This window comes from Nothoprocta perdicaria, unplaced genomic scaffold (genome assembly GCF_003342845.1).
Source record: "Nothoprocta perdicaria isolate Ctin4 unplaced genomic scaffold, notPer1 scaffold_257, whole genome shotgun sequence".
In the NCBI taxonomy this organism is placed as follows: Eukaryota; Metazoa; Chordata; class Aves; order Tinamiformes; family Tinamidae; genus Nothoprocta; species Nothoprocta perdicaria.
In genome coordinates this window covers 1-25578 of record NW_020455485.1, presented here as the reverse complement: position 1 = coordinate 25578, position 25578 = coordinate 1, and the positions used below count along the sequence as shown (strand labels likewise).

The window sequence follows — 25578 nt, the reverse complement described above, 5'->3', positions numbered from 1 at the left end:
GAAAAAGCTTTAATAGAAATATTTGTAGATATTTTTGTACAGGATGTAAACGGTGTCTTTTGCATTGGAGCCTATTAAAAGTTTTAAAGCTCTGTACCATCTCTCTCAAATCGCTGAGTGGTTGGCGTTGAATCGTTTTGAGATGAAGGAAGGGAGGCCGTGGAAGACCGGGATAGAGGGAGGGAGGGAGGGGGAGAGGCGGCCGGGAGGTTGCAGGGGGGGGGAAGCGGGAGCCGCAGGCCCTCCCGGCCGCCAGGGGGCGCCCTCGCGGCTGCCCCGCCCCCTCCGTGGCGCCCCCCTGGCCCCGCCCCGGAAGCAGCGTGGCGCCCGCGCCACGGGCGCCGTTGGACGCGGCCGGAAGTGCGGCCGCCGCCCGCGCCATGATGGCGGAGGCGGCGGAGCGGCTGGGCCGCTGGGAGCGGCGCCCGCAGCCGGCCGCGCCGCTCAGCGAGCGCCAGAGCCGCTCCGTGCTCGACGTGAAGGCGGCAGCCGAGGACCTGCCCGTGCCGCCCGAGGTGAGCGCGGCGCCAGGGCGACCCCCGGTGCCGGGCCGCGGGCCGCCGCGCAGCCGCGTCCCCGTCCGTGAGCGGCGCCGCGTTCCCCGCGCAGCCCGGGTGAAGCCTCCCCGGCCGCTGTTGCTGCGGATGAATCCTCCGTCGCCCCGCGGTTATAAAATATTAACGCGAGGCCGGGAGCTGCTGCGTTACCGATGCGGCCTCCCGCTGTCCTGCCTGCCGGCGAGGGGCGGCCAAGCGCTGGCGAGTCGGCAGCCACGCCGATAGCGGCACTGTGGCGCCCCGGGCCGGGAAACGCCTGTTTGACGAGCGGGGAGGTAACCGAATGTGAGGGGAAAGCGGCTTTTGTTTAAGCAGCCCAGTGCAGTCTCGAGGTGTGCGTTTGTATTAAGCATTTCCTCTGCCCTTTGGCTCCTCTAGATAATAGCAAAGTGCCTTTAAGTGCCACGAATATCCTGCTATCTTGTTGTGAAACATTACTAATTACTTACAGTTCTCATCAAACCCCTCTCTGAATATATTCAGTAATGAGAAAAAAAAAGTATTCTACCAAAAGAAAAAGAGGCTTGTTAAGCTGTCAGTAGCGTGCTGAAGATCCACTAGTTCCTTGTTCCGGGAAGTACTGGATTGGCTTTCGGAAAGCATGCCTTATATCTTAGTGACTTGCGTCTTTGCAGGAGAGCTTTCCTGTTTGAATAGGATCAGGATGTAAGTTACAGACCATAAAGTTAACCAAGGTGGATGCCAGGGTCTGTTTCAGAGTTTCAATAGCCAGGGTGAAGCCTTTCTTTCTGGAAACACATCCGTGTGGTTCCGGAGCCTGTCCTGCTCCCCAGGAGTTCCAGTTTCTGCTGCAGGCCACTTGTCCCTGTGTGTGTCAGTGCTGGCAGCACCCAGAGTGACCCTAGGAGGATGTTCAGCCGCTGGAGCGCGTCCTTAAGGATCTAAAGCACCTCTGCAACAGGGCAGTCCCTGTGGTTTACACTTAGCACAGCTGGAATGTCGGAAATGTTGAGGGCTGCAGCCTGGCTTGGCTCCCACAGAAGTGGATTGGGGTGGCAGCACTCGGCTTTTCCAGAAGAAAACGAGCTCTGCTTCTCTCTTTCCAAGACAACCAGTTCTTGGCTTCACATTAGGGTGCTGCCTGCTCATTTTCTGCATCCGGAAATCCGGCTGAAATCACAGTTCTTACTGGCGATTCTTCATCCTGACTTCATTTATTTTTCACCCGGAAACATTTTGGGGGAGTAGACAAGGACACTGAAAAAGATAGGTCAGGTACTCAAATACATGAAATACTGATCGTTCTTTCTTTAGCAGAATAGCATTCTTAGGCAATGAATATTTTACTAAGCAAATATTTTACAAAGTGTGTAATTGTCTAGGGAGATATAAAGATTTCTTTCTATTATCATTTGGTTTAAGTGTTTTCTGTTACTAACGTTCTCAACAATGCTGAAAATTTCCCTTTAATTGTCAAGGAACCAAGGAGTATTTTGCTAATTAAAATTATGTAACAGTATTTGATTTCTTGCAATATGAAATTTCTTTTGCAATATAAACTAATAAACCCTTTCTAATTACATTAAAACAAGATTACTTGAAAGTTACTTTCGCTGTATTTTTCCTGCTTAAAAACAAATGATGTAGCTCGTAGCTCCCACTCCGCAGAGCCTTTCTGGAAGAGCCTTTTTTTTTAGCTGAACTTCTTCATTCAGAAATGCTTGAAGGAACATGAACATCCTGAACAAACTGTAGCATGGTTAAGTCTTGAGCTTTTCTGAATACCCAGCAGCAACATGTGACAGCTCCTGTGCTGTGGTGACGTGGCACAGTGCAAACAAGTGGCAGGTTCCTGTTCTACACGAGGTGTGAATTCTTATGTATTCAGATACTTTAGTGCAGTTGTCTGGGTGAATGTTCACTTCAGCGTGCCAGGTGCCCGTGCGCTCGGCTCAGTTCTTTGGGCAAACACGTGCTGGCGTAAAACACCATCTAAATGTAACTGAGTGTGTGGGTTTCCCCGGGCAGCTCCCCATCGAGGACCTGGGCAGCCTGACGGCGCCGTCGCTCGCCGTGGCGCTGACGGCCGCGCTGCCGGACTCCACGGAGGACGTTCTCCTGAAGGGATTTGCCACGCTGGGCATGGAGGGCGAGAGAATTGAGACGGCCCAGCAGGTGAGTGGTGCTCGATACCCGCAGAGCTACCCTAACCATTCTGAGAGAGCAGGAGTTTCTGTCTCTCCTCCTTAGCTTTTGGTGGGTTAGTGAAATTATTTTGTCGGTCTTCAAGGTGTAAGAAGAAACTTGGGGGGAAAAAGGAGGAAGCTTTTAGGGAAGAGAGGCTTTCCCTTTTTTGAGTGCAGTCGTAAGGCATCACTTCAGTAGATGTTGCTCATGGTAAGACAGTGTGATGTTGCTTGTAATAGACATTTTTTTCCTAATATGACAGCCTTGTTTCTGCACAAATAAGAACAAATGAAATTCGTTTTTTCCTATTTTTGCTTAGTGGTGGAGTTATTCTTCAGTATTCTTGCTTAGCAATTAAGCTCTTAAATCTCACTGTATTTAGCAAAAGAAATGATGCTGTTCATCTTCTAAATTTCTGTTTTATACATCTGATTTTATTTTTTCCTGATTCATTGTATGTGAGATCTATTGCTGTTGACTGCATAAAATCTCTTTCAGTTCTTCTCGTGGTTTGCCCAACTGCAGACGCAGATGGATCAAGATGAAGGTGCAAAGTACAGGTATATGCTCTTCCTCATTCGCTTTCACTGTTGGCAATGTAAACCTCAGAGACTGCATGATGTTTGCACACGTTCAAATTAAATCATCAGGAAGCTCTTCTCAGTGGTGGCCAGTGATAGCACCAGGGGTAATGGGTACAAGCTGCAACACAGGCAGTTCCATCTCCATGTGAGGAGGAACTTCTTTGCTGTGAGGGTGCCAGAGCCCTGGCACAGGCTGCCCAGGGAGGCTGTGGAGTCTCCTTCTCTGGAGATCTCCCAAACCCGCCTGGATGCCGCCCTGTGCCCCGTGCTCTGGGTGTCCCTGCTGGAGCAGGGGGTTGGACTAGATGATCTCTAGAGGTCCCTTCCAACCTCAGCTGGTCTGTGATTCTGTGAAATGTATTGGAGCAGCTGAAGTATTTCCTTCCCACAGCTATATCCCCCATCCTGGAGGTTGCTGACCTTGAGACAGGGCAGTTAAAAGGAACACAGATTTCTCTCTGACCTACCTGATGATTTATTAAGACAAACAGAAATTAATTTTGACACAGGGTTGGGCTGTAGGCAAAGGCAGAGGTAGGGATATTCTGTGCCTTTGCAACGGCCGCTGTCCACGTGGCCTCCTTTGATGGGGACTCTGGCAGGCGGGTGCAGGTGACAGTGATTTCCACTGTCACTGTTTAGACCAGCGCCGGCTCCATCTGCGTTCCCGGCGTTCCTCGCACGGCTCCGCTCGGCCAGCGAGGCCTTTGCAGCTGTGTTGGGTGGGTCCTCAGGAGTCCCCTGTGAGCAAGGCCAAGGGGCCCAGCTGAATCTGCTGGTGGCTTTTTGGAAAACTGGCCTATATTTTGCAGTCTTAAGAACTTGCCCTTGGCTACAAAGAAACCCTGTGCTGTTTTTCTGCTCTAGTCTGCCTCTTCTCCTCTTGTTTTGATGCTTGCATACATGGTATTTCCCCAACCAAAGCTTCTATTGCTCATTGGATCATGAGCAACCTTAAAAAAGGGACACCAGGCCACTTGGCATTTGTAATGCATGTGGATACTTTGCTGTATAACGGCTGCAGACTGGTTTGTAGGATGGCAAATCTGAAATCATCTGCAGGAGGCCAGAGGGACAGGCGTAAGATGAGTTAAAATGAGTTAATTCTCTGCCTGTTGTACACTGGTTTGCACAAGGCAGAGCTGTGTTTCACACGCTGCTTTGTGCATGGCAAGGTATAACACAGTGGTTTAACCTGACATGTAGGAGTTAACTCAATTTATAGTACTTCATATTTAAATGTTCGCTTGGCAAATATTTAACAATCATTTTTTAAACTTTAATTTAAACTTTTAATGCTGTAGGTGTGCCTGCTTGAGCAGGAAGGTTGGACTAGATGATCTCTAGAGGTCCCTTCCAACCTTAAATATTCTGTGAATCTGTGAATTTAGAGCTTGTCTCTGCGCTGAGCTTTAGACAGGCTTGGTAACATTATATACTGAGTCTTAATTCAGAAGGATTTCAGTTTCACTTCAACCTCTTTCCATCCGAATGATAACTTTTGAACCCTCTGGTTAATTATAGCTATTTAAGAAAAGTAAAAGTCATTTCTAAGTGAAAATTGAGGCTTGTATAGGAGAAGAAACCAAGTTATAAACTATTGAAAGCAAAGCAGATAGAATTCAGCTGTTAGCAGTGACCTGCAGTGGTCAATGCTGTGGTCAGTGTTAGATAGCACAAAGTGATCTCTAAACTGGTTACAGGGCACCTGCCTCTCTCTGGGCAGGTTTGGTATCAGGAATGTCAGGGAAGCAGAGTTACTGCAGTGGCTGCTTCAAAACCCTGTGACTTCTGCAGGTCAGGAAGTGCCTGCTTATTGTGCAGGCTCTCTTCATGCACGTGGTCCTTTTATTTTCCTGGAATTGGTTTCTCTCAGGGAAAGATATTGTCGGTGTCACTGGAGGCCACTGAGGCTGCAAATAGAAAAAGTGAAATTTGACCTTTGTTACCTTCTGGTTCTCTTTCTCTAGACAGATGAGGGATTACTTGTCTGGCTTTCAGGAGCAGTGTGATGCTATCCTGAATGACGTGAATAGTGCCCTTCAGCACCTGGAATCACTGCAGAAGCAGTATCTCTTTGTGTCCACAAAGACAGGAACACTACATGAAGCCTGTGAACAACTTCTGAAGGAGCAGGTAATCTTTGCTGGGAGGGTTCCCGGGAGCTTCTCCACATAAAATGTTCAGTACCTTTTGATTTACACTTTAATCAAGAAGGCTGCCTAGTGAATGAGGACTTCTCTAATTTATACCAACATATGCAAATTGTATTGAGATTAGTAATTCATATTGTTTATGGGAGTACTTTGAGCTGTTTTTTTGGTTCAGAAAGAAAGGTTTATTTTTTACATTACCAGCTTATCTCTCCTAGATACTTTCTCCTCATGAGCTGTTCCAACAGCAGTGTAACAAAGATGACTTTTTTAGGCCTCAAAATGTTAGTAGCATAAGGTTTCTTGAAGCGTGATCCAGCATGTATCAAAATCTGAGCATTTTAGAGCTTGTGATCATAAAAGATCCTGCTTCAAAATCACTCATATTTTTTTCTCTGTGTGTGTGAGAATCACAGGACTTTGTTGTCATCTTTGTCTTTACTCATGAACTATTGAATCCTTTTAAAGATGATACAAATACACTTAATAAATGATAGAAATATCACATTCTTAGTAGTTAGGAATAAGCCTGTAAACCACAGTGGAATCAGAGCAGATGTATATTTAAAAGAAAGAAATATAATAGGATGGTGCTAGAGAAGATACTTTAGTTGCCTTTTTGGAAAATGGAAACAAGTGAATTGTTGTTAGTATGTGCTGCCTTCATCCCCAGCTGCTGTAGTAACTGTCCATCTTTATGGAAGAACCACCAGTTTTCCACGTTAGCTACTAAAAGAAAGGCCTTAAACTTTTAAGTCAGTGTTAGAAACACTAGCTACATGTTTGAAATCGGCTGTGAAGTCCTTCGTTTTGGAGGCTGGGAGGAATTTTTATTAAGACAATAATCTGCAGTCTAAAATAGAGTCCCCACAGTTCTGGCCCGTCCTCACTGTTTGTTCTACGTGGTTTGTGACCCTTTGGATGCTGGGCACTTGCAGGGGGGCTGTGCTGGTGCACAGAGAAGCAGGGTCTGCGAGTAAATCAAAGCCTTCAAAGTTACTGTCCCTGAAAATCTACACTTTTATTTATTGTATTTATTTGGATGCAGGTTATTTAGAGCTACTTAACATGGGTGTCCTGAGAACTTTTTATGTCATGAGTTTGAGGAGAGGGAGGGTGAAGACTTCATTTTTAAAGTATAAACTGCTTGCTGGGTTACTAATCATCTCTTTTATTGTTTTTGAATAGTCAGAGCTTGTTGACCTGGCTGAAAACATCCAGCAAAAACTTTCTTATTTTAATGAGCTGGAAAATGTTAGCACAGTAAGTAATATTTCACTTTTAATAGTTTTAAAATGTGCAAATATGCCAATCTTTAAAACTTGATGTCAAAGTAAGCTGTTTTGGTTCCTTGTAATTGATGGATTGTCCTGTTTTCCAAAGAAATTGAACTCCCCTACGCTGTCTGTGAACAGTGAAGGATTCATTCCCATGCTGGCTAAGCTCGATGATTGTATTGCATATATTTCTTCACATGTAAGTAATTCTGTATTGCTTTTAGTTAAATCTTAATACTGCTTTGAAACCATATATTCACATTTTTTGCTTTTCTTTTCCTGTAACATACTCTCTGTTAAATACAGAGAGTATTGGTATATATACCATTGACGTGTTTAACTGCATATGCTTTTGTTCTGCTTGATATTTACAAAATACCACTTTTAGTTTGTACAAAACAGCATTTCTAGCTAGTAAACAGGTATCTGAAGTTGTGATAAAATTTGCAGCAATATTTTGCTGATAATATTTAAAGTTTTTACGTCTTTTCTTTCAGCCAAACTTTAAAGACTATCCTGTATATTTGACGAAGTTTAAGCAATGCCTTTCTAAAGCTATGCACCTGATGAAGACATACACTGTGAACACACTACAGAACCTCACAAGCCAGTTAATGAAAAGGGTAAGGAAAGTCAGGAACTGGAGCTGTTCTCAGATGTCTCTTCCAGTACAGACAGTTTTCTTCTTTTTTTTCTGGGGGAAAGAGGGAGGAAGAAGGGAGATGTCAGCAATTGCATGTGAAAATGAGTCAGTCCTGTCCTCCATACCACAGTGTTGCCAAATGCTGTGCAAAAGGAAAAAAAAAAAGTGGCTCTGTGGGGGTTCTGTTTTGGAGATGCAGCTCAGGGGACATGGAGCATTGCAGGGAATGCTTGAAGGATGAAAGCAAAAACAGGGAAATTGTAGGATAAGAACTGTTTCAAAATGGGACTCTCCTGGTATGAGATGGCAAGTGCTTTGGGATGATGCAGTGGTTTGTGCTGGGTGCAGAGCGTGGCAAGTTCCTGCAGGTTTGGGCAGTATCTTTCAGTGAGTTGTAAAATAGTAACAATGATGTTTGAGAGCCCTTTGGAAGAGGTAGGTCCTTGGCTCCCACTAATTCCAGTGGGAGTAGGGATTTTTTTGGTCTCCTCAAAACTTTATTAATCATGCTGCAGTATCTTAGTAGAGAATAAGCAGGAGAGTGAGTTCTCTTTCTAGCTTTCCTTTATTTTTTTTTTCCCCAACAAATCATTATATACTTTGTGTTTGGGCCTATTTAAACTCAAAGTGTCCTGAGGGATAATCAGTGAAAACGAAAAGTGCTAAAATTGAGCACTGATACAAATAAAGAGTTCTTAGCATTCTTAGAAACGATTGATAAAAAAATACTCTTTGATTAAAGATGTTGGTTAATTGGCCCAGAATGTTTCTCTTGTTTGATACTTTTAAAATATATATATATATAATAACTCACTGCTGTAGATGCAGGACTTGGCTTGATGCCAGTGAGTTGCTGTGGCCGAGTTGAGTTCGGGTGAGGCTGGATATCTCTAAGGATGTCTACAGAAAGTAATTAAACCTCTCACTTCTGGGTTTGAACTGCTACCTAGCTGCTAAGGCAAGGAGAAAAGCTCTCGTAGGAGGCAGATGACCCTCCCTTTGCTGTCTACATGGGTTTTGCATATTGGATTGAAATATCCAGTGTTTGTTTCTGCTGGAACTGGAGTACTGACCCAAGCAAGATGTCAGCTGCAGTCATGTGATTTGATTTCCTATTGGAAAACAGCAGTCTGGTGAGGACTGCAGAGGGGCTGGTGAGGTGTTGGCATTTGTTAGCTTGACTTTATTATTTCTAACGTGTGAGCATTTGGGAATTCTGATCCGTGTTGGTAGAAGGGAATGGTCAAGTGGACTGTAGGATGCAAGGAGGAGTGTGGGAAGGTGCAGGAGTTTTTCTGTCCTTGCTGTGTTTAAAGGGAGGGAGGTGATGTGGTTTCTCTGTATGCTGAGTAAGGTTAAGGGGTAGCTATAGTGGGTGGTTGAGTAGCTGCAGGGGCCACTGCCTCAAAACCTGGTGCTCCACTTGCAACTTGCTTCTCAACTCTGAGACTGGTGCATAAAAGAGAGATTTCTGCCATATTTCATCTCAACTGTTTTGTTTTTCTGTTTAACGTGGTGATGTAGCAGGTCCAGGGAAAGCTGTTATCTCTAGCAGAGAATTCGGTAGTTACTGGAAGTGCTTAGTAATTACTGAAGGTGTTGAGACCTTTGCTTGAGTTTTTGGCTTTGTTCTTCCATCTGGTTTTATCCAAGTTCTGAAACACGTCTGGCTTTCTGGTCGGAAAGCAGGGAAGAGTAATGCAGCTGCCAATGTAAATGTGAAGAACCCATTTCCTGTTTTAGAGCCTAATTTTCTCAGTCAGTTGTAACTAGAAGCCAAATGCAGCATTTTTCCTTTCTAATGAATTGTTAATCTCTCCTTTTAGGATCCTTCAGCTGTGCCAAATACTGACAATGCCTTCACGCTGTTTTATGTAAAATTCAGAGCAGCTGCTCCCAAAGTCAGAGTAAGTAAACTGGTAACCAGTTGCTAATAAGGAATGCATGAAAATGGATTTTGAATTCATTACTAGTGAGTGCAAAGATCAGTGCATATTAGTTGTTCATGAAAAAAAGAATTTTCCAAACTAATTCTACTGATGAGAGAAATTTGATGATTCTTTGTTTTCTCTCTTTTTTTGAGTAGACTCTTATTGAGCAAATAGAGCAAAGATCTGAGAAAATGCCAGAGTGAGTATGTCTACATAAGTTATTTTCAATATTTTAACTTTTGAGTCTTCATATTTTATTAAAAAATCGTGTCTAACATGTGCTTCGTTAAAGAAAAAATATAAATAGAAAGTTTTAAAAATTGATTTTTTAAAAAAATCAAGTCTACATAATTGTAGATTCGAAAGAGGAAATTTCCTCTTAATGTAATTTCTTGTTTCTTTGGTCAGGTATCAACAGCTTCTCAATGAAATCCATCAGTGTTACCTTGACCAGAGGGAGCTTCTACTTGGTCCAAGTATCGCAAGCACCGTCACAGAATTAACCAGTCAGAACAACAGGGATCATTGTGCTCTGGTAGGAAAAGCAGTAGTCTTGTTTGGGTGTGTTGTCGTATTTCTTGTTTTGTTTTGTTTCTCTCCCAGCAAAATTCATGTGTTCAATTCAAACACTTATCATTATAGAAGTGTCAACTTTGTTTATGGCTTAAAATCACGTGATTTTTTTGTGAGTATTTTCAGGTAATGTTGTGTGTTTTCTGGAAGATTACATCTTCAGTATTGTGAAAGATGGGTTTTTTTTGTGGAAAGTTCTTCTGTATCTGTTTAGAAATAAACCTCACAAAGGGGTGTTTGCAAAAACGTAAATTGTGTTTACCTAAATTTTATCCTAATGCATAAAAAAGCACAATGAGCTCCTTTTTGACTAATAAAATCTTTTAAGTCCTTAGCTTGATACTTATCTCAGTAATTCTGAAATTCATAGAATTTCAGTTTGATTCCAGCTGTAGTGATAATATCTATAATGCTTCCCTTAGTAGTGCTGCAGGGAAAATCATGTAGTATTGCACGGAAAAACATGTAGTAATCAAGCATATGTATTTTTCTGAACACAGGTACGAAGTGGTTGTGCCTTTATGGTCCATGTTTGCCAAGATGAACACCAGCTTTACAATGAGTTCTTCACAAAACCGACACCAAAACTGGAGTAGGTGGTACATGCTGGTTTTTATTTTACTGCATCTAGTATTTACTGTGCTGTGATAATAGCAGTTACTGTGATATGGCAAATATACCTGTATTGAACAGGCAGTAGGTGCCTGTTGAGACACAGCAAGAAAAAAAAAGTTACTTTTACTATGTTTCAGATTTTGATGATCTTGGGGTTCTTTTTTCAAGCATAGAAACTGCACCAAATTGTACTTTTTTTTAAAAAAATGAAAGTGCCAAGTACTTAATTTATTGTTTGATACTGCCCTGTTTAAACAGGGAGGTCATTTAAACTTTCAGATAATATTGAGAGCATTTCAGCTGATAGATAACTAGTAAACAGAGCATTCAGAATGACAAAAATGACCTAGAGTATTCCATATCCTTACGTAAACTTCCTTTAAAACAAGAAATGAATATGAACAAATGAACAAGTGAATGGGAGTGGGAATGTTTGGTGTGTTCTGCTCTGGTTTGATAACTGGAATTAGGTTGGAAGATGAATGCCAGGAATAGCTACAGTAGATGCTGACAATACTTCGAGGAGGTTACCGAGCTGCTCTTCCTGTGTTCCTGGTTCTGTTAAACTGTTGAATACTTGGAGGTGGATGAGACTTTGCTCAAGGGGGGAATGGGGATGTAGATGGGAGGTTAGCAGGCACATTCCTGTATGAAGAAGCCAGGAAAATCAATTTGCAGCATCTTTCCATTGTGATAGATCAAGTGTCTTTTTGTTGATGAATTCAAAACTCCCTCCCAATTTTAAGCAATTGGTATTCTGTAAAAGACCTCTCAGGAAGGTATTTTTTTTAAACAACTGTTTTCTAGGACCTTTATGATACTCTGTTGCTTTGCTTTATTGCCCTCACTTTATAAATGTCTGTGATATGACTTTAGTTTGACTCTTTGAGGTCCTGAAAGTGTGGCTTACGGGGTTGTGTTTTACTTTTTCTTCCCAGTGAACTCTTGGAGAAGTTGTGTCTTTCATTGTATGATGTTCTGAGGCCGATGATCATCCACGTTATTCACTTGGAGACTCTCTCTGAACTCTGTGGGATTCTCAAGAATGAGATGCTTGAAGATCACGTACAGAACAATGGTAACTCATAGGTGGACTCTGATGGCTTTAAACCGTCTTCCTAGTTGGTGATAAAAAGTGTTACTGAATCACATAGGCAAACTCTCTGAATTTTTTTGTGCTTCTTTGTTTTGTATTAAAAATACAATACCTTTTAATACCTTGTATTAAAAATACAATACCTTTTAATACCTTAAACATCTCAATGATGTTAAGTTTATTTGCATTAAGTTGTTTCTCTGTTTATAGTAGAAAGGTCTGTATTTTCAAGGATTATGTTTTAGCTTTATGTAAAGTAATTCATACTTGATAGCTGGTGCCTACAGCAGAGACCTCATCTCTGCATCTTTTGAAGTATCATGAATTGTTCATTTGCCTGGAGTGCAATTGTAGCACTCTTGGGAATGAAGAAGAAGGTGTAGCATGGTCTTTAGGCTCATCTTAAGGAGACACTTTCTACTCCTTAAGTTTAGGCTGATATAATATTTCTGAAGCTGGACTTGAGCTGCTTTGGGTCACCATCTCTTTTGGGATACATAGATGAGTTTGACTGCCAGCTCTTGACAGGCACCCTAACAACACTGGGTAGGCTGAAAACAAAGAAGCGTATAGGTAGAAATGCTGCTCTTATGCTGCTAGTTCTGATAAGTCCTTCAAATAATCAAAATACGTAATGTTCTGGCTGAGGTTTTCAGTTTGAAATTGAATTTCCTGAATCTGAAAGCTTGAGATCTGACGTGACTGCAAAATGAAGTTCTGTAGTTCCTGATGCGTCGCAAGTGCGTTTTTTGTTTGCTGCTGTTGCAGAAATGTTCTGACTTCTGCAGCAGATCACTTTTGTGGCAGTTCTGTATGAGCTACTGAAACCTTTACATCCCTAAATTTATTTTTGGAGTGACATTAATGAATTCTGGTTTTCTTATTTTTTCCAGCTGAGCAACTGGGTGCTTTTGCTGCTGGTGTCAAGCAGATGTTAGAGGATGTTCAAGAGCGTCTTGTCTACAGGACACACATTTACATTCAGACTGATATCATAGGCTACAAGCCTGCTCCGGGGGACCTTGCATATCCTGACAAGTTGGAAATGATGGAGGTATCATATCATCTTGTTTTCCTTGTTTTTTTTTCTTTCTTTTTTTAATATAGATAGCATAAACAGGCATATAGTAGAGCATATAGTGCACTGCACATGTGTGGATTTTTTTCTGCTGTTTTTTTTCCCCCAGTTTTTATCTGCGTGTAGAATTACTGCCACCATCACAGTGACATCTGCTGAATTTAAATTATGACTCACGCTCAGTGTCAAAGGACACTTTACATCCAGCTCTGCCAAGCTGGCCATAGTTTTCACATTTCATGAATTTATCTCTCACTATAATATATTTTTTATTTACTTCCATGAGTAGTAACTATTGCAGGATACAAATATTTATATATATATATAAGAGAGAGACTTTTATAACTGTGCTACAGGTGTGTGTTCAGAATTACTGGTCAGGGAGTGTTGGTAAGCCCTCTGTGCACAGACAGTGCCATTTTAGTGGTCAGTCTAAGCCCTCTGAATTTTTGTTCCTTTTGAAAAGAATCAAACAATTATATTAATTTTACATGGTGAAAACTAGAACAATAAAAGATTTTAGAAAGAAACTACTGGCAGAATTAAAGCAGTGGTCAATAAAGATCTTTAGTTTCTGACCAGAGCAAACTGCATTTGCTAAGCAGCTGAAAGCTAGTGTTACATGAAAGGGATTAGATGTAATAAAAATCCTCCAGAACAGCAACTGTTGTTATTCATTTCATAAAAAGAGATTTCAGAATCAGCGTATCTTTCCTATAAAACTTGTTTTAGGAACAATATAAAACTTGTTCCTATAAAACTTGTTTTATAGGAAAGCTTGTTTTATGCGTTGCCTGTGGTCTTGAAGAAATTGCCTTTATGTAACTGTATCTTATTGTTTGCAATTCTGACTCCTACCCTGACAAGCCTTGGGAGAGCTTCCTCAGCAGCGAGTTCACATTGCTAAAATCTCATCTTTATAAACTTAGAGAACTGTTACTATGTTCCAATTTATGTTTTGGTGTTTGTAAATGAAATTCATAGGTTTTTAGGAAAGCACATAATCTCTAAGCTAGTGAGTTTTATGGAATCCATAATTTTTTTTTATGAAAGTTTAATGACAAATGAAAATTCTTAAAGCAACAGCAAGTAATCAAGAAGTCCACCACAGAATAGACAGATAATGTCATCTCTCTGTCAATGATAGATGAAGATCAAAAGCTATATTCTTAAAACTTCTAGGACTGCAGGGTGGGTTGTTTTGATTATTATTATTATTGCATCAATATAACTGGAGAAATAAAAAACAGTGAGAATTTTATCATGTTAGTGATGCTTGTATAGACAAGCAGGGCAGCATCCTAGTCTACATCAGGCCTTGTTTTCTGATTAGGGTTCTATGTCCACACTCCTAGGGAGAAAAAGGAAATGAGTTTTACCATTCATTCCAGTGAGAGAAATATGCTGGTTTTTGTATGTCCTCCTAAGACTCCTTTATTTTTCTTTCTTTTTTACCTGGTCTGTGATTCATTTTGCTGCATGACTGCTTTTTAACCTCCAAACTTTTATATTTAGAGACCTTTTCTCTGCATAACTGAATTATTAAAATGCTGAAAGCAGAGGGCAGAGGCATTTCTTACGCTGCTCTGCTCAAATGTTAATGCAATTCTTTCCTCATTCTTGCTCTATGTAGTTGCTTTGAAGCAGACCAATAAGGGCGAAATGTAAAAATGTTAAGTACTGTTTAGAAAGCTTTTTGTTGAACTCCCATGGGGAGTAAATGAGAGAGCACTTCAGGACTGTCTGCACATAGTATTTATAGTAATAAAGCCGTCACAGAGGTTATCTATATGCAATGGTTGAATCCAAATGTTGAATTGGGTCCCCAGGTCTGAGCTTCTGGTTCTAGGTGCTTGTCTGGTTATTCTTTACGGATCAGTAAAAAGGGATAAAATGGAAAGTATTGCATTTTATGCAGATCTGTATAATGCTTCCAGGTCTTAAATTGATATTAACGTGTTTCTGCTGCTGTTTTAGAAGCTGTCTTTGCTCTGCTTTGATATCTCTGTTAGATCTCAATTTTTGAGATCTGAGTATAGCAGACTTCTGTTAGTACTTTTTTAATTATAAACAGAAGTGTAATGCTTCTTCAAAAACAAGCAAACAAACAAAAAAACCAGTTTTCTTCTTTTGCAGCAAATTGCACAGAGCTTGAAAGATGAACAGAAGAAACTGTCATCTGAGGCTTCATTTTCAGATGTCCGGCTAGAAGATCCAGAGTCCTGCAGCCTGGCTAAATCTGGTATGCCTTGAAATATATTGCCTATCACACTGACAAATTAATGCATACAGCTCATGGCAAGTGAGGATGAACTTGACTTATCAGTGAGAAATTTGCATGCATCTTAAGGGGTTCATTTTCTATAGAACTTCAGAGGAGATTTTGAGAGGTGAAATTTATCTAGGGCTTCCTGGCTTTTTGGAATGAAGAGCAAATTAATTTTATATTTTTGTGTGGCTCTTGTTATATTTAACAAAATCCATTTTTTAAATGAATACTTTGGGTATTCAGAAGTTTTTGTCTGGGCCTTTATTTGGAGAAATGACTTTGTCCTTAGAATGTATTTCTATGTAGTAGTTTTACATGCTTTTGCAATAACTCAAAACACAGTCCTTGACTTTTTAAATATGTGGCCCATGGGCCAGTAGATTACAGTGAACTGGGAGCAATTTTCATCAAGTTTTGGTTCTTTTAGTGTCAGTCACTGTGTGTTACAACCCTAGGAGTTTATGGCTAAGACCCACAAGGAGTATCACCCTTTATTTTGTCCCCTGTCAGAATGGTGGTGTTTCCCAGCAGCATCTTTCTTGGCTCTGTTTCAGCTGGTTCTGATATTCCTTTTCATTACCTGCTCTTTCTTCTGGCCTGCAAGGCGGGCACAGATCTTGTTGGTGCCTCTAGTTAGAGCAGGCAAACCCTGTGAAGAGCAGGGCTCATCCACTGCATGCCCAGCCTGAGGCAGGTAACAAGTCCCACAGGCCCCACCAACCTCCAGGATAAGGGAGGGACCTCTCTGGTATCGGAGAATCACAGACGGGTTAAGGTTGGAAGGGACCTCTAGAGATCATCTAGTCCAGCCCCCTGCTCCAGCAGGGACACCCAGAGCACGGGACACAGGGTGGCATCCAGGCGGGTTTGGAAGATCTCCAGGGAAGGAGACTCCACAGCCTCCCTGGGCAGCCTGTGCCAGGGCTCTGTGACCCTCACCATTACGAAATTTTTCCTTAAATATCCTGCATCCCATTTCCACATGCCCCAGACCACTGGGGTCGGTCACCCCTCAGGGGTGTCTGCCTCTCCCTTTTCAGTCCCTGCAGAAGTTACTGAAGTGCCTAGTAAGTAGCTTAGGAAATTCAGGCAGAAAACCCAAGGTCTGACAGACCTTCAATTACTCTGACATTTTTTCTTAATTGAAAAACAGGAAAAGATGCTGCAGGATTATTTTTAGACAACTCCCACATCACATAATCAACTCATAAGCACTTACTCCATCAAGAGGTAAAACTTTTTTGAGTGGTTGCACATTGAGATCAAGGTTATCATGCTATTGGCTTAGCCATTTCCCAGCATCTAAGGGGAAAATGAGAATAGTACAAGGTATCTATCTGTTGTCTTCTGGAAAAATCCATTTTGAGCATACAGGGATGTTATAAAGTTGTCCAGGAGCTGGGATGTTTTTTAAATACTTACTGAAAACTCCATGTCTGAATCATTTTACTTTTGAATCATTTCTGCCCTATGATGCCTAAACTGTGCACCTCTGCAGTTCTAAGATCAGCCACAGCAAAAAGAAAAGTATGAGAAAGTAAAATTGATGGAATGGCTGAGTTTCTTTCTTTTTTTTTTCGTTTTATATTTGTTCTTTTTCCTGAGCCTCTTCCACAGTTCCCTGGGGATATCCCTTTCTCCTGTACACCTTTCATCGGTAATTGTTTGTCTGACAATTTGCAGCTTCTGGGCTTAAGTAGGTGAGGGTCACTGGAGACAGCCGTGTAAAACTAATTCATTAGAAAAGAGTAAGGCTGCACATTTCCTGAAAGCAAATTCCTGTCTTCCACAGAATCTTGTTCTGCCCTGCAGAGAAGGAAAAAGCTGAGTAATTTTTGTGCAATAATACATGTGATATTGCTGTAGGGATCAATATAAAGTGCAGTCCATGTTGCAGCCTCCTTCACTTGGAAGGGCTGATGGATAGGTTTGGATAGGACAGATGGGATAGGTTTTTCACGTGTGTGTTTTACTTTTACACAGGTTCAGCAGAATCTCTCAATCCCAGGCACCAGACGACGATTTCACCAGCAGATCTGCATGGGATGTGGTATCCTACTGTCAGAAGGACTCTGGTGTGTCTCTCCAAGCTCTACAGATGCATAGATGTACGCAAACATTTCTTTGTCTAGTGTTTCAAGGGAAGTTGTGAAGCATCTAGTACCAGTTTTAAATATTTTAAGCTAAGTTAGAGTAAATTGGAGTCTCCTCCTCTGGAGGTCTCCCAAACCCGCCTGGATGCTGCCCTGTGCTCTGGGTGTCCCTGCTGGAGCAGGGGGTTGGACTGGATGATCCCTAGAGGTCCCTTCCAACCTCAACCAGTCTGTGATTCTGTGAAATGAATAATGGATATTTCCTTGTCCCTGCTATTTCTTGTTAGTCTTTTTGCAGGTGTTGTTATGTAAACCAACTAAACTGCCCAACACAGGTCATGATTTCCAAGACAAATTTGTGTCTGTAGAGTTGGAGAGAAGACTCTGGTTTATAAAGTATTAGTTATTATACAGATAATTCAGTTTCTGATGCTTGTCATGGTGGATTCAGAGAATGAGGCAGAAGAAAGTAGAAAATTCTAGGTCATTACAGAGAAAACTTGCTGCTGAACCCAGTGTCTCAGCGTGCTGCTGCTTGCTCTGTGCTTTGCAGGCCATCACACAAGGTGATGTTTCTGGAATTAAAAATAATGACTATTTCTGTGTTTTCGAGAGGTCTTCAGTACTTTGTGGCATGTTATTACAGGCTTAAAAATATAGGAAACTGATACATAGATGGTAAGCAGCTGTTCACATTATCCAGTTTTCACCTGCACATCAAACATAAACAGATGTAGTGTTTGCTTCATCCTATTTTGACTTTCCCCTTTAAAATCAGATTTAGTTTGTCATCTACCAGCATAAAAGACTAGCAAGCCTCTGACAAACTTGCTGCAAATACTTTTTGTTTTCCTGTGTTAAATCCATTAATGCATTACAGATATTTTTGAGGCGTTATGTGAACTGTTGCCACAGTATTATCTGCTAAAAAGCAAACTAGAAAATGCTGGTACCTGGTTACTTAATACACGAGCCTTGTTAAGGTGAGTGAATATTTGGAGTGATGATCATGACATAGGGCTTGGTAGGTGCCTGCCTGCATCCAGCTCACAGGGAGCCCGAGCAAACGTTATATTTCCTCCCTGCTTCACTGTGTGTTCTTGGCAAGTGGGTCCGTAGCTTTGGGGTGCTGGGAGCCCGGGCTGCACGAGGCAGTGTGCTGGGGTCTCCTCGTGCTTTGCAAACCCCTTTTTTGGGTCTGTTTTGCTCCCTGCAGAGGGCCGTGTTTCAGGGGCTGTCGCAAGAGGCTCTGTCTGCCTGCATCCACTCGCTGCTCGGAGCCGCCGATGCCATCAGCAAGAACAAGGTCAGAGTGTGGGCTTTGCGTACGGGATTGTCCTTATTTCCTACATATATATATATATGAAATTTCCTATTTCCTATATATATACACACCAAAAGCTATTCGATTTCAGTGTTTTTTTATTTTAAATTCTATTGAAATCACTCCTAAAGTGCATTGCTCTGTCCCCAGCGTTCTGAAGGAGTTGCTAGCTCTTAGTTACAATAAGATATTATAAAACCAAGATAGAAGTTCCTACATAAGCCCGTCTGAAAAGCAGAATTGCAGCTCATGCTTACAGGCTGCCAACAAGAATTCAGGCAAGTGATGCTTAAAGAGAAATTCTGAGAGAAATCTCTGCTCCTGGTATTTCTTTATTGTCATTGCTTGTTACCCCTTTTTCTTATATATATACATATTTTTATATGAATATTTCTATACATTTAGTTTTCAATTATATGATGAGGAGATTTTTTAAAATTTTCATTGATTAGATCTCTGTGAAATCAAAAGGTTTCCTCTGATCTGTTCCTCAGAGTTTGAAGCAGTTTCATGAAGTTATTTGAACCTGAAACGTAACTTTAATGTAACTTTAATTAGATTAAACCCTTTTTTTTTTAATTACCCTTTTTTCCTGTTGTGGTTTCTTTAATAAAAACACTAATTTGCTAATTCTTGGCAGCCAAAAAACGGGTTTATTAGGCTAAGTTTGGTGATTTTTATATAAACAGTAAATACTTAGTAGAGGAAAAAAGTTCTAGATGCCATTAGAAGTGAAAAATTGCTTTGAAGTGTTATTTCTTCTGACTGTGTCCTTTTAAATAATCTGGATTTAAATAAAGGATTACAAAAATCCTTTTATAATGTGATAAATCATCATTTAAAGAAAAATCTAAACATTTCCTTTAAAACTTGAGCAGTTGCCCCCGTCATATGGAATCCAGAGCTCCAAAGAGAATTATCCATTGCAGCACTGAACATCAGGTTGCTTTTGACTGTGAAGGCTGAAACTGGCCCAGCAATGGGCTCTGTCTTGGTTGACACAAGACTGGGGTCTGTGCCCCTTTGCTCTCGACACAATTTGATGTTAGTGAGTGAAATCACACATGTAAAAATTAAAAATGAACAAAAGAGCACTCAAAAGCCTTTCACCATTTATTTTTAGTAGCGCTCTTATTTATTAAAGCTGTAGATTGAAAATTAATCACTTTACTGTTGTAACATTATGTCAGGAAAAGTTCTCCTGCAAAGCAAATAAGTGTTTGTGAATCCTGCTCCATTTACCTCAGCAAGCTGTGAACTTTAAAGGTGCAAAGCTGCATGCAGCATAAACCACAGAGCTGAAATAACCAGAACTGATTGTGACAGTGGTGAAAACTTAGCCCTGCTTTATTCTGTGTGTCTCTGCTATACTGTTTAGAGATTAACTAAGCTTTATATTTAAAGATATGAGAGAAGTGCCTTGTAAGACCTTTGCACAATAGTACAGTTAATGTTTCTGCAGTCACCTTGATTAGTTATCCTGATTTTCCACTGTAAGTTGTGACATACAAGAAATATTTATACAAAGCAACCAAGTTATGAGGAATTAGGCTGTATCTCAAATAATCTCTCAAACCTATGTATAAAGTAGACTTGCTAATACTGCTGTATAATTTAGTTCTTCTAAGGAGCATGAATACAATCTGCTTCAGTAGAACAGTCTATTAGGAGTAGTCCCAAAGTGGGGCTCGTTGGTCCCAGGGTGCAGTTAATGGTGTTGCAGACTAATGGGAAAAACTTGTAAGGCTTTTGCAATCAATTTTGTTAGAGTAAGCACCCGATAAAAGTGGAGGGATTGAGACTGTGCTGTTCATTTAATGTTTTTTAAAGATGTGATGCATGTTCTTTTTCTTCTGCTGTAGACCCAGGTGGATGGACAACTTTTCTTAATAAAACACCTTTTGATTCTTCGCGAACAAATTGCTCCTTTCCACACTGAATTCACCATTAAGGAAATTTCCCTGGACCTTAAGAAAACTAGAGGTACTGAACAGTTGCTGGCAGCAGGATGGGATGGGGTTGTCCTCCCTGAATGTGCTAGCAGAAGTTGTGGGTTTGTTTTATGTTCACCTGCAATGACCCTGTGGGCTTGCTCTAATCTCTTGCTTTAGTCTTGCCTTTTCTGAAGAAAAAGGAATCCAAAAAAAAAAAACCCAACAAAATAAGCACCTGTATAAGGGCAATTCAGGATGGTTCTAATGAGTTCCTTGCTTTGTGAGTGAAATGCATTTGCCTGCGCTTTCTGCTGCTGAGCTAACTTGTGTTTGCAATCTTCTTTTTAAAAAAAAAAAGCCAAGTAATCCTTACATTTCCATTTCACAGAGATGTCTCTCCATTTTGCTGACCTTTTAAGAGAAAAGCTTTTATTGCTGCTGGTTAATTTAAAAATTTATAGTTGACTCGCATAGAATAAATCAAAAATTTCTGTGAGTTTTGGTTTAGGAGAGGGGCTCTTTTGTTGCAAATGTATTAAGCAGCCTTACTGAATATTTTTATGAAGTAAGCATGCCTCTTTAGGAAGAGAAAATAAAGAATGATGGCCTGGCTTCTAAAACTGTACTCTGCTTGCTTTGTGGAATGCACGGGGAAAAGAATTCTTGTGGAAAAGTTGAAAGGTTGAGGAATCCTTAAGTCTATAAATATAAAGGGAAAATAATCAGAAACTTGTCAGGTTTTACTTTCTTTCCAGAAGAGAAAGCTGAAGAAGTAACTTTTCTTACCTGCTATCTGCTGTGCTGCTGTTTTAACCTTGAACTGAGAAATTCTTACACTAACCATTTCCTCTATTGCATTTGAACATCAATGAAACCTCCTACCTGTTGAGTAGTTTCTAGTTGCCTGGAGGTTGAAGGGTAAATAAGTCCTTTTGGTGTCTTTTCCTGGCTGACATACAAGTTTGTTCTCTATTTAATTGAATAAATTTTTGTGCCAGCCAGGGTTTTGCTGCTGATGGTGGTAAGTAATGGAAAACACTTTGTGCTAAGTATGGGGATTGAGAAAGATGTAAGCTGTGCTTAATGTAGTCTAGCTTAAGCCAGTAGGGCTTTAAAGACTTCATATTTGTGTTGAGTTGTGGAAGCAAAATAACATGACTGATAGGAGTTTTACTGTCTTGTAGTCAAGTTTTCTGCATATAGGTATAACTTGGGATTCATAGATAAAGGGACATTCCTTAATGTAGACATCAAGCTTCCAAAGAAATAAAAAAAAAAAATTTAATATGACAATACTAAGGTATTATAATTGAAAGACATAGTGGGGAGAGGTTTTCACACTCATTAGCTCTTAGGCACCTTATTGGGAACTTAGACTCTTTTTGGAATTGGTGAAATATCTGGGAATTAAGTCAGAGAAGGAAATGAATCTTCCTCTACTCTCTCCTGTAACTCCATAGACTCTTAGGTTAGTGCCAAGCCTACGTGCCCGGTATTTGCTCTTTGTTTAATGCCTTTGGCAGCACTCTCTTAAGGCATGTATCTATGTCACTTCCCTTGGTTTTACACAGCAACAGGGGCTGAGAACTACTTCTAAAATAAAATTTTAAAAAGTTTGAGATGTAGGAGGACAAATGAAAGATACTGGGGTCACAGGCATTACTGAAAGCACAGCTGAAAATGTATTGATAACTATTGATATTTTTCCCCCACTTTGATTAGATTTAAGGTTAATGATGTGCTTCTGACACACAGGAATAGTTTGAGTATCTTGTGCTAGTTGCAGTCACCACTGCTTTTCCTTCCTGAGATGTCTGCAGAGACCAGAAGCAACGTTTTGTTGCTTAGTCCTAACTACAGAAATGAACTGCACAGGAAGATGGTGCCAATTCTAAGTGATTTTGTGCAATCATGTTTGGTATTCCAAGGCCACATGGGCCAAATTCTGCCTTCCCTAGGCTGCTGAGTTTGTTACTTTAGTGATTTTTTTTTTCACTTTTAAGTAGAGTTACAAATGAAAAGGTTTTGCAGAATTTCCCGCTGGTAGCATTTCAGCTGGTAGCAGTCAGCTGTTACTTTAGTATTAATATCACTATATTAATAGTACTTTAGTATGATTTAGTTAGCTGTTACTTTAAGTATTTACCTTAAACGATTGTACAACCACTGGAGCTGGGTTTGCTGTCTCCAGGATGATGTACACCTGGATCAAACTGCATGAGTGTCTGTGCCTTTCTGTGCATGTGCACCTAGCAGCAGTGTCATCCCTCATGTTTTTAGAGGTGATCTTGCTGTCCCATTTAAATGAATAAATGAGTGATTAATATTTTAGGTTCCTTTAGCTGAATCACATCTACTTACAATGTGAGTGATTTTGTTCCACAGATGCAGCATTTAAAATCCTCAACCCAAAGACAGTGTCAAGATTCTTCAGGCTAAACAGCAACAACGCCTTGATCCAGTTCTTACTGGAGGTAACATGAGGTCTTTAACTGCATAAGAAAAAACTCGTTGTTTAAGTGGGTGGTGATCTCTGGCAAATAAAAAGGAGAGAATTGTTGTCTTCTGTTCAAGGGTACTCCAGAAATCAGAGAACATTATATTGACTCTAAAAAAGACGTAGATCGTCACCTGAAATCAGCTTGCGAGCAGTTTATTCAGCAGCAGACCAAACAGTTCATAGAACAGCTGGAGGAGTTCATGACAAAGGTACAAAGCTGCTCTGTGCTTATTCACCTAACTGAAGAACTGGTCAGTCTGGGGAGTTAGTTCTTAAATTGGATACAAGAGTGTGCTGGTGCTCTCTGGCTAGCTGAAGGTGATCACATTTCTCATTGTAAGATCATGATCCCTTGAAAGTTTCCCATTGTAAGATCATGATCCCCTGGAAGTTTCAATGAGAATTGTCCAGGCCTTTTTGAGACTAAAGGAATAAAGGAATGAATCACAGTTTGTTTGTTTTCAGTGAATCTTTATTCTCCTTCATTAAGAACTTTTCAACTCAATGAAAGATGTCTGTGAAATTTGACAGAAGCTTTCCTGTTTGCAGGAAGACTTCTGTCCTATTGCTGAGTTTATAAGTCTCCAAAAACAGTCTCAGGTCATGCAGCTTTTAAGGAAGATTTTAGAGCTGGACTGTTGTTGCATTTGCCTGTCAGTGTTCAGTCAGCCTCAGAGCAGTGAGATGGACAGGACTTTCCTCCTACCTCCAGTTTGTAACAGAAGTTACTGATGAGACGTGGCTGGAAAGATCACGTGCTGTAGGGACCAGGAACAAAAAAGCATCGGGCTCCAATAGGCTTGTTCCTAGAACCTGCTCTAGAATTTAGGATTCCTGGACATCTGGAGAGAATAGCACAGCAGGATCTTTTCTGGAAAATGAGAAGTGTGTTGTGGATACTGTGCACTGAGTAGAAGTGGGTTTGTAGCTTGATATCTCAGCAGTTGGGGCTGTGGTGTTGCATGGGTGCCAGAAACAAGCCAGCTGCTGACCTGTGGGAATTCAGAAGATTCAGGGTTAATTTTGCTGATCCCTGTAGCACTGGAGTGAGGAGCCATTAAGATGCTTAAAATATAGATGAGTAACTGGGGGGTTTGATAGAGCTGCCCAGATCATCTTCATTTGATTTATTGAGAATTTGGGTAGTTTAACCAAGCTTCTTGACTATAAATCCCTATTGAGGTTTCCCCACATGTCTGTCTTTGTAAATTTGAACCAATTTTGAATTTACTTTGAAGAATGGGTTTTGATGGGTTTCGTGATGGGTTTTGAATTGCGTTTCTGTCAAGCACCTTCCCCTCTTTATTCTTAAGCCAAGTCTTAGAAACGAGAAAGCAGGCGGGGATTCAGTAAGATAAACTGCAGTGTCTGAGAGGCTTTTACAGTTTTTACTGGGTCTTTTTGTTGTGATTTCAACCCAAATTAATAAATGTTGATTGTGTTTGTTGATTGTGATTGTTTTAGGTGTCTGCTTTAAAAACAATGGCCACTCAAGGAGGTCCCAAATACAGCCTGTCCCAGCAGCCGTGGGCACAACCAGGTATTTGCTGTGTTTTGCCTTCCTCTGTTACCTCCAGGATGCTTGTGTGTTGATAAAGCCCCACTCATTTACTCTTTTGAGACTTGAAAACTTCTTCTGAAGTGGAAGAAAAAAAAAAGACCTCTTCCACTCATCATTTTTGATAGAGTGGCATGAGCTGCATTATATAGAGATGGATTATTTCAGAATGTCACTTCAGTGCATGACTTCTGAAAAAAAAGCCGGTAATCTGAAAAGTTGGGCATGTTAGGGTGGATTTTGACAATGAGATGTGGAAATTTCAGAGTAAGAACTAAAAACCTATAACTGACACCTAAGCATTATCTTTTTCTTGAAAGTCTTGGGTTATGTTTTGACCTGCATTCTAGTTAAAATGCCCTAAGATTCCTCGGAATGAAATCTGGCGAACTCCAGAGTGTGCACTTAGTTGGTGGGGAAGATGAATGACTTCAGCATTTCTCAGGCTGGGCCTGTACTTGCATGAAAACAGCATTTCCATAACTGAATACATAATGTACTTAGGATATTACGTGATCACATTAAGATAAATCTTCTGCTTTGATAGGAAAAAGTGAGTGAACAGTGAATATTGTCGGTACATTCGGTGACCATTTCCTCTTCAGTTTTTCAGTGACTGTCTCAAATGCAGCTTTGCTTCCCTCTTCCTAAGAAATCAAATGCAAATGTTCCATAGGAGATTTGGTTCTGTGGCCGAGTTGAGATGTTCCTGGATTGTTTTACTGTTCATGTTACAAAGTTATGCTGACACATGGCACTGAGAAATCTTATTATGCTACTTCATTGGAGCCTTCTGTTGTGTCACGTTCTTAAAATGCAAAGCCAGCCACATTCATTCATAATTCAGTGCTGCTCCGTGGTTCACACGATCCCAAGGGCTCACTTGGGCTCCTGCTTATTTCTGGCTTGTTCCTGAGTATTTTTAACATTTCTTTGGAGATAATTACGTGTGTAGAAGCAGATGTAAGCGGAGCTCGTGGTGTTTCTTGGGGCCATTTGTCTGGAAAGCGGGAGTAGGAGGAATGAAATTTAGATACTGTAGAAATGAGGAAGAAAATGTAATATGTTAACTTTGGGAATTTAAAGCTATGAAATATATATTTGTCCTGTTCTTTGAGGAAAGATCTTGTAAAAGCATTAAAATACTCAGCAGTAAAGCAACACGAGCTTGTCTGAGTGTATAAGAGGAGGAAAGATTCACAGCCTGTTTATGATCTGTAGAGGCCTTGAGACTACTGTGAAGCT

At 40.7% G+C, this 25578-nt stretch overlaps 1 protein-coding gene across 1 annotated transcript; it reads left to right on the top strand.

The window, feature by feature from the left end:
- Positions 1-383: 383 nt before the first annotated feature.
- On the top strand, positions 384-25241 carry COG3 (component of oligomeric golgi complex 3). The gene is made up of 20 exons (XM_026040440.1): positions 384-515; positions 2547-2693; positions 3204-3265; positions 5260-5425; positions 6631-6705; positions 6826-6918; positions 7217-7342; positions 9189-9269; positions 9449-9492; positions 9702-9828; positions 10367-10458; positions 11420-11559; positions 12471-12631; positions 14792-14897; positions 16908-17032; positions 18234-18323; positions 20204-20324; positions 22661-22749; positions 22850-22984; positions 24240-25241. The coding sequence occupies exons 1-20, from the start codon at positions 384-386 to the stop codon at positions 24366-24368; spliced, it is 2241 nt and encodes a 746-aa protein (XP_025896225.1). The 3' UTR covers positions 24369-25241.
- The last annotated feature ends 337 nt before the right edge of the window (positions 25242-25578 follow it).

Coding starts and splice junctions, on each gene's coding strand:
- COG3 (XM_026040440.1), top strand. CDS start 384: ATGGCGGAGGCGGCGGAGCGGCTGGGCCGCTGGGAGCGGCGCCCGCAG. Junction 20,325..22,660: donor GGACCTTAAGAAAACTAGAG/GTACTGAACAGT, acceptor TTTGTTCCACAG/ATGCAGCATTTAAAATCCTC. Junction 22,985..24,239: donor TGGAGGAGTTCATGACAAAG/GTACAAAGCTGC, acceptor TGATTGTTTTAG/GTGTCTGCTTTAAAAACAAT.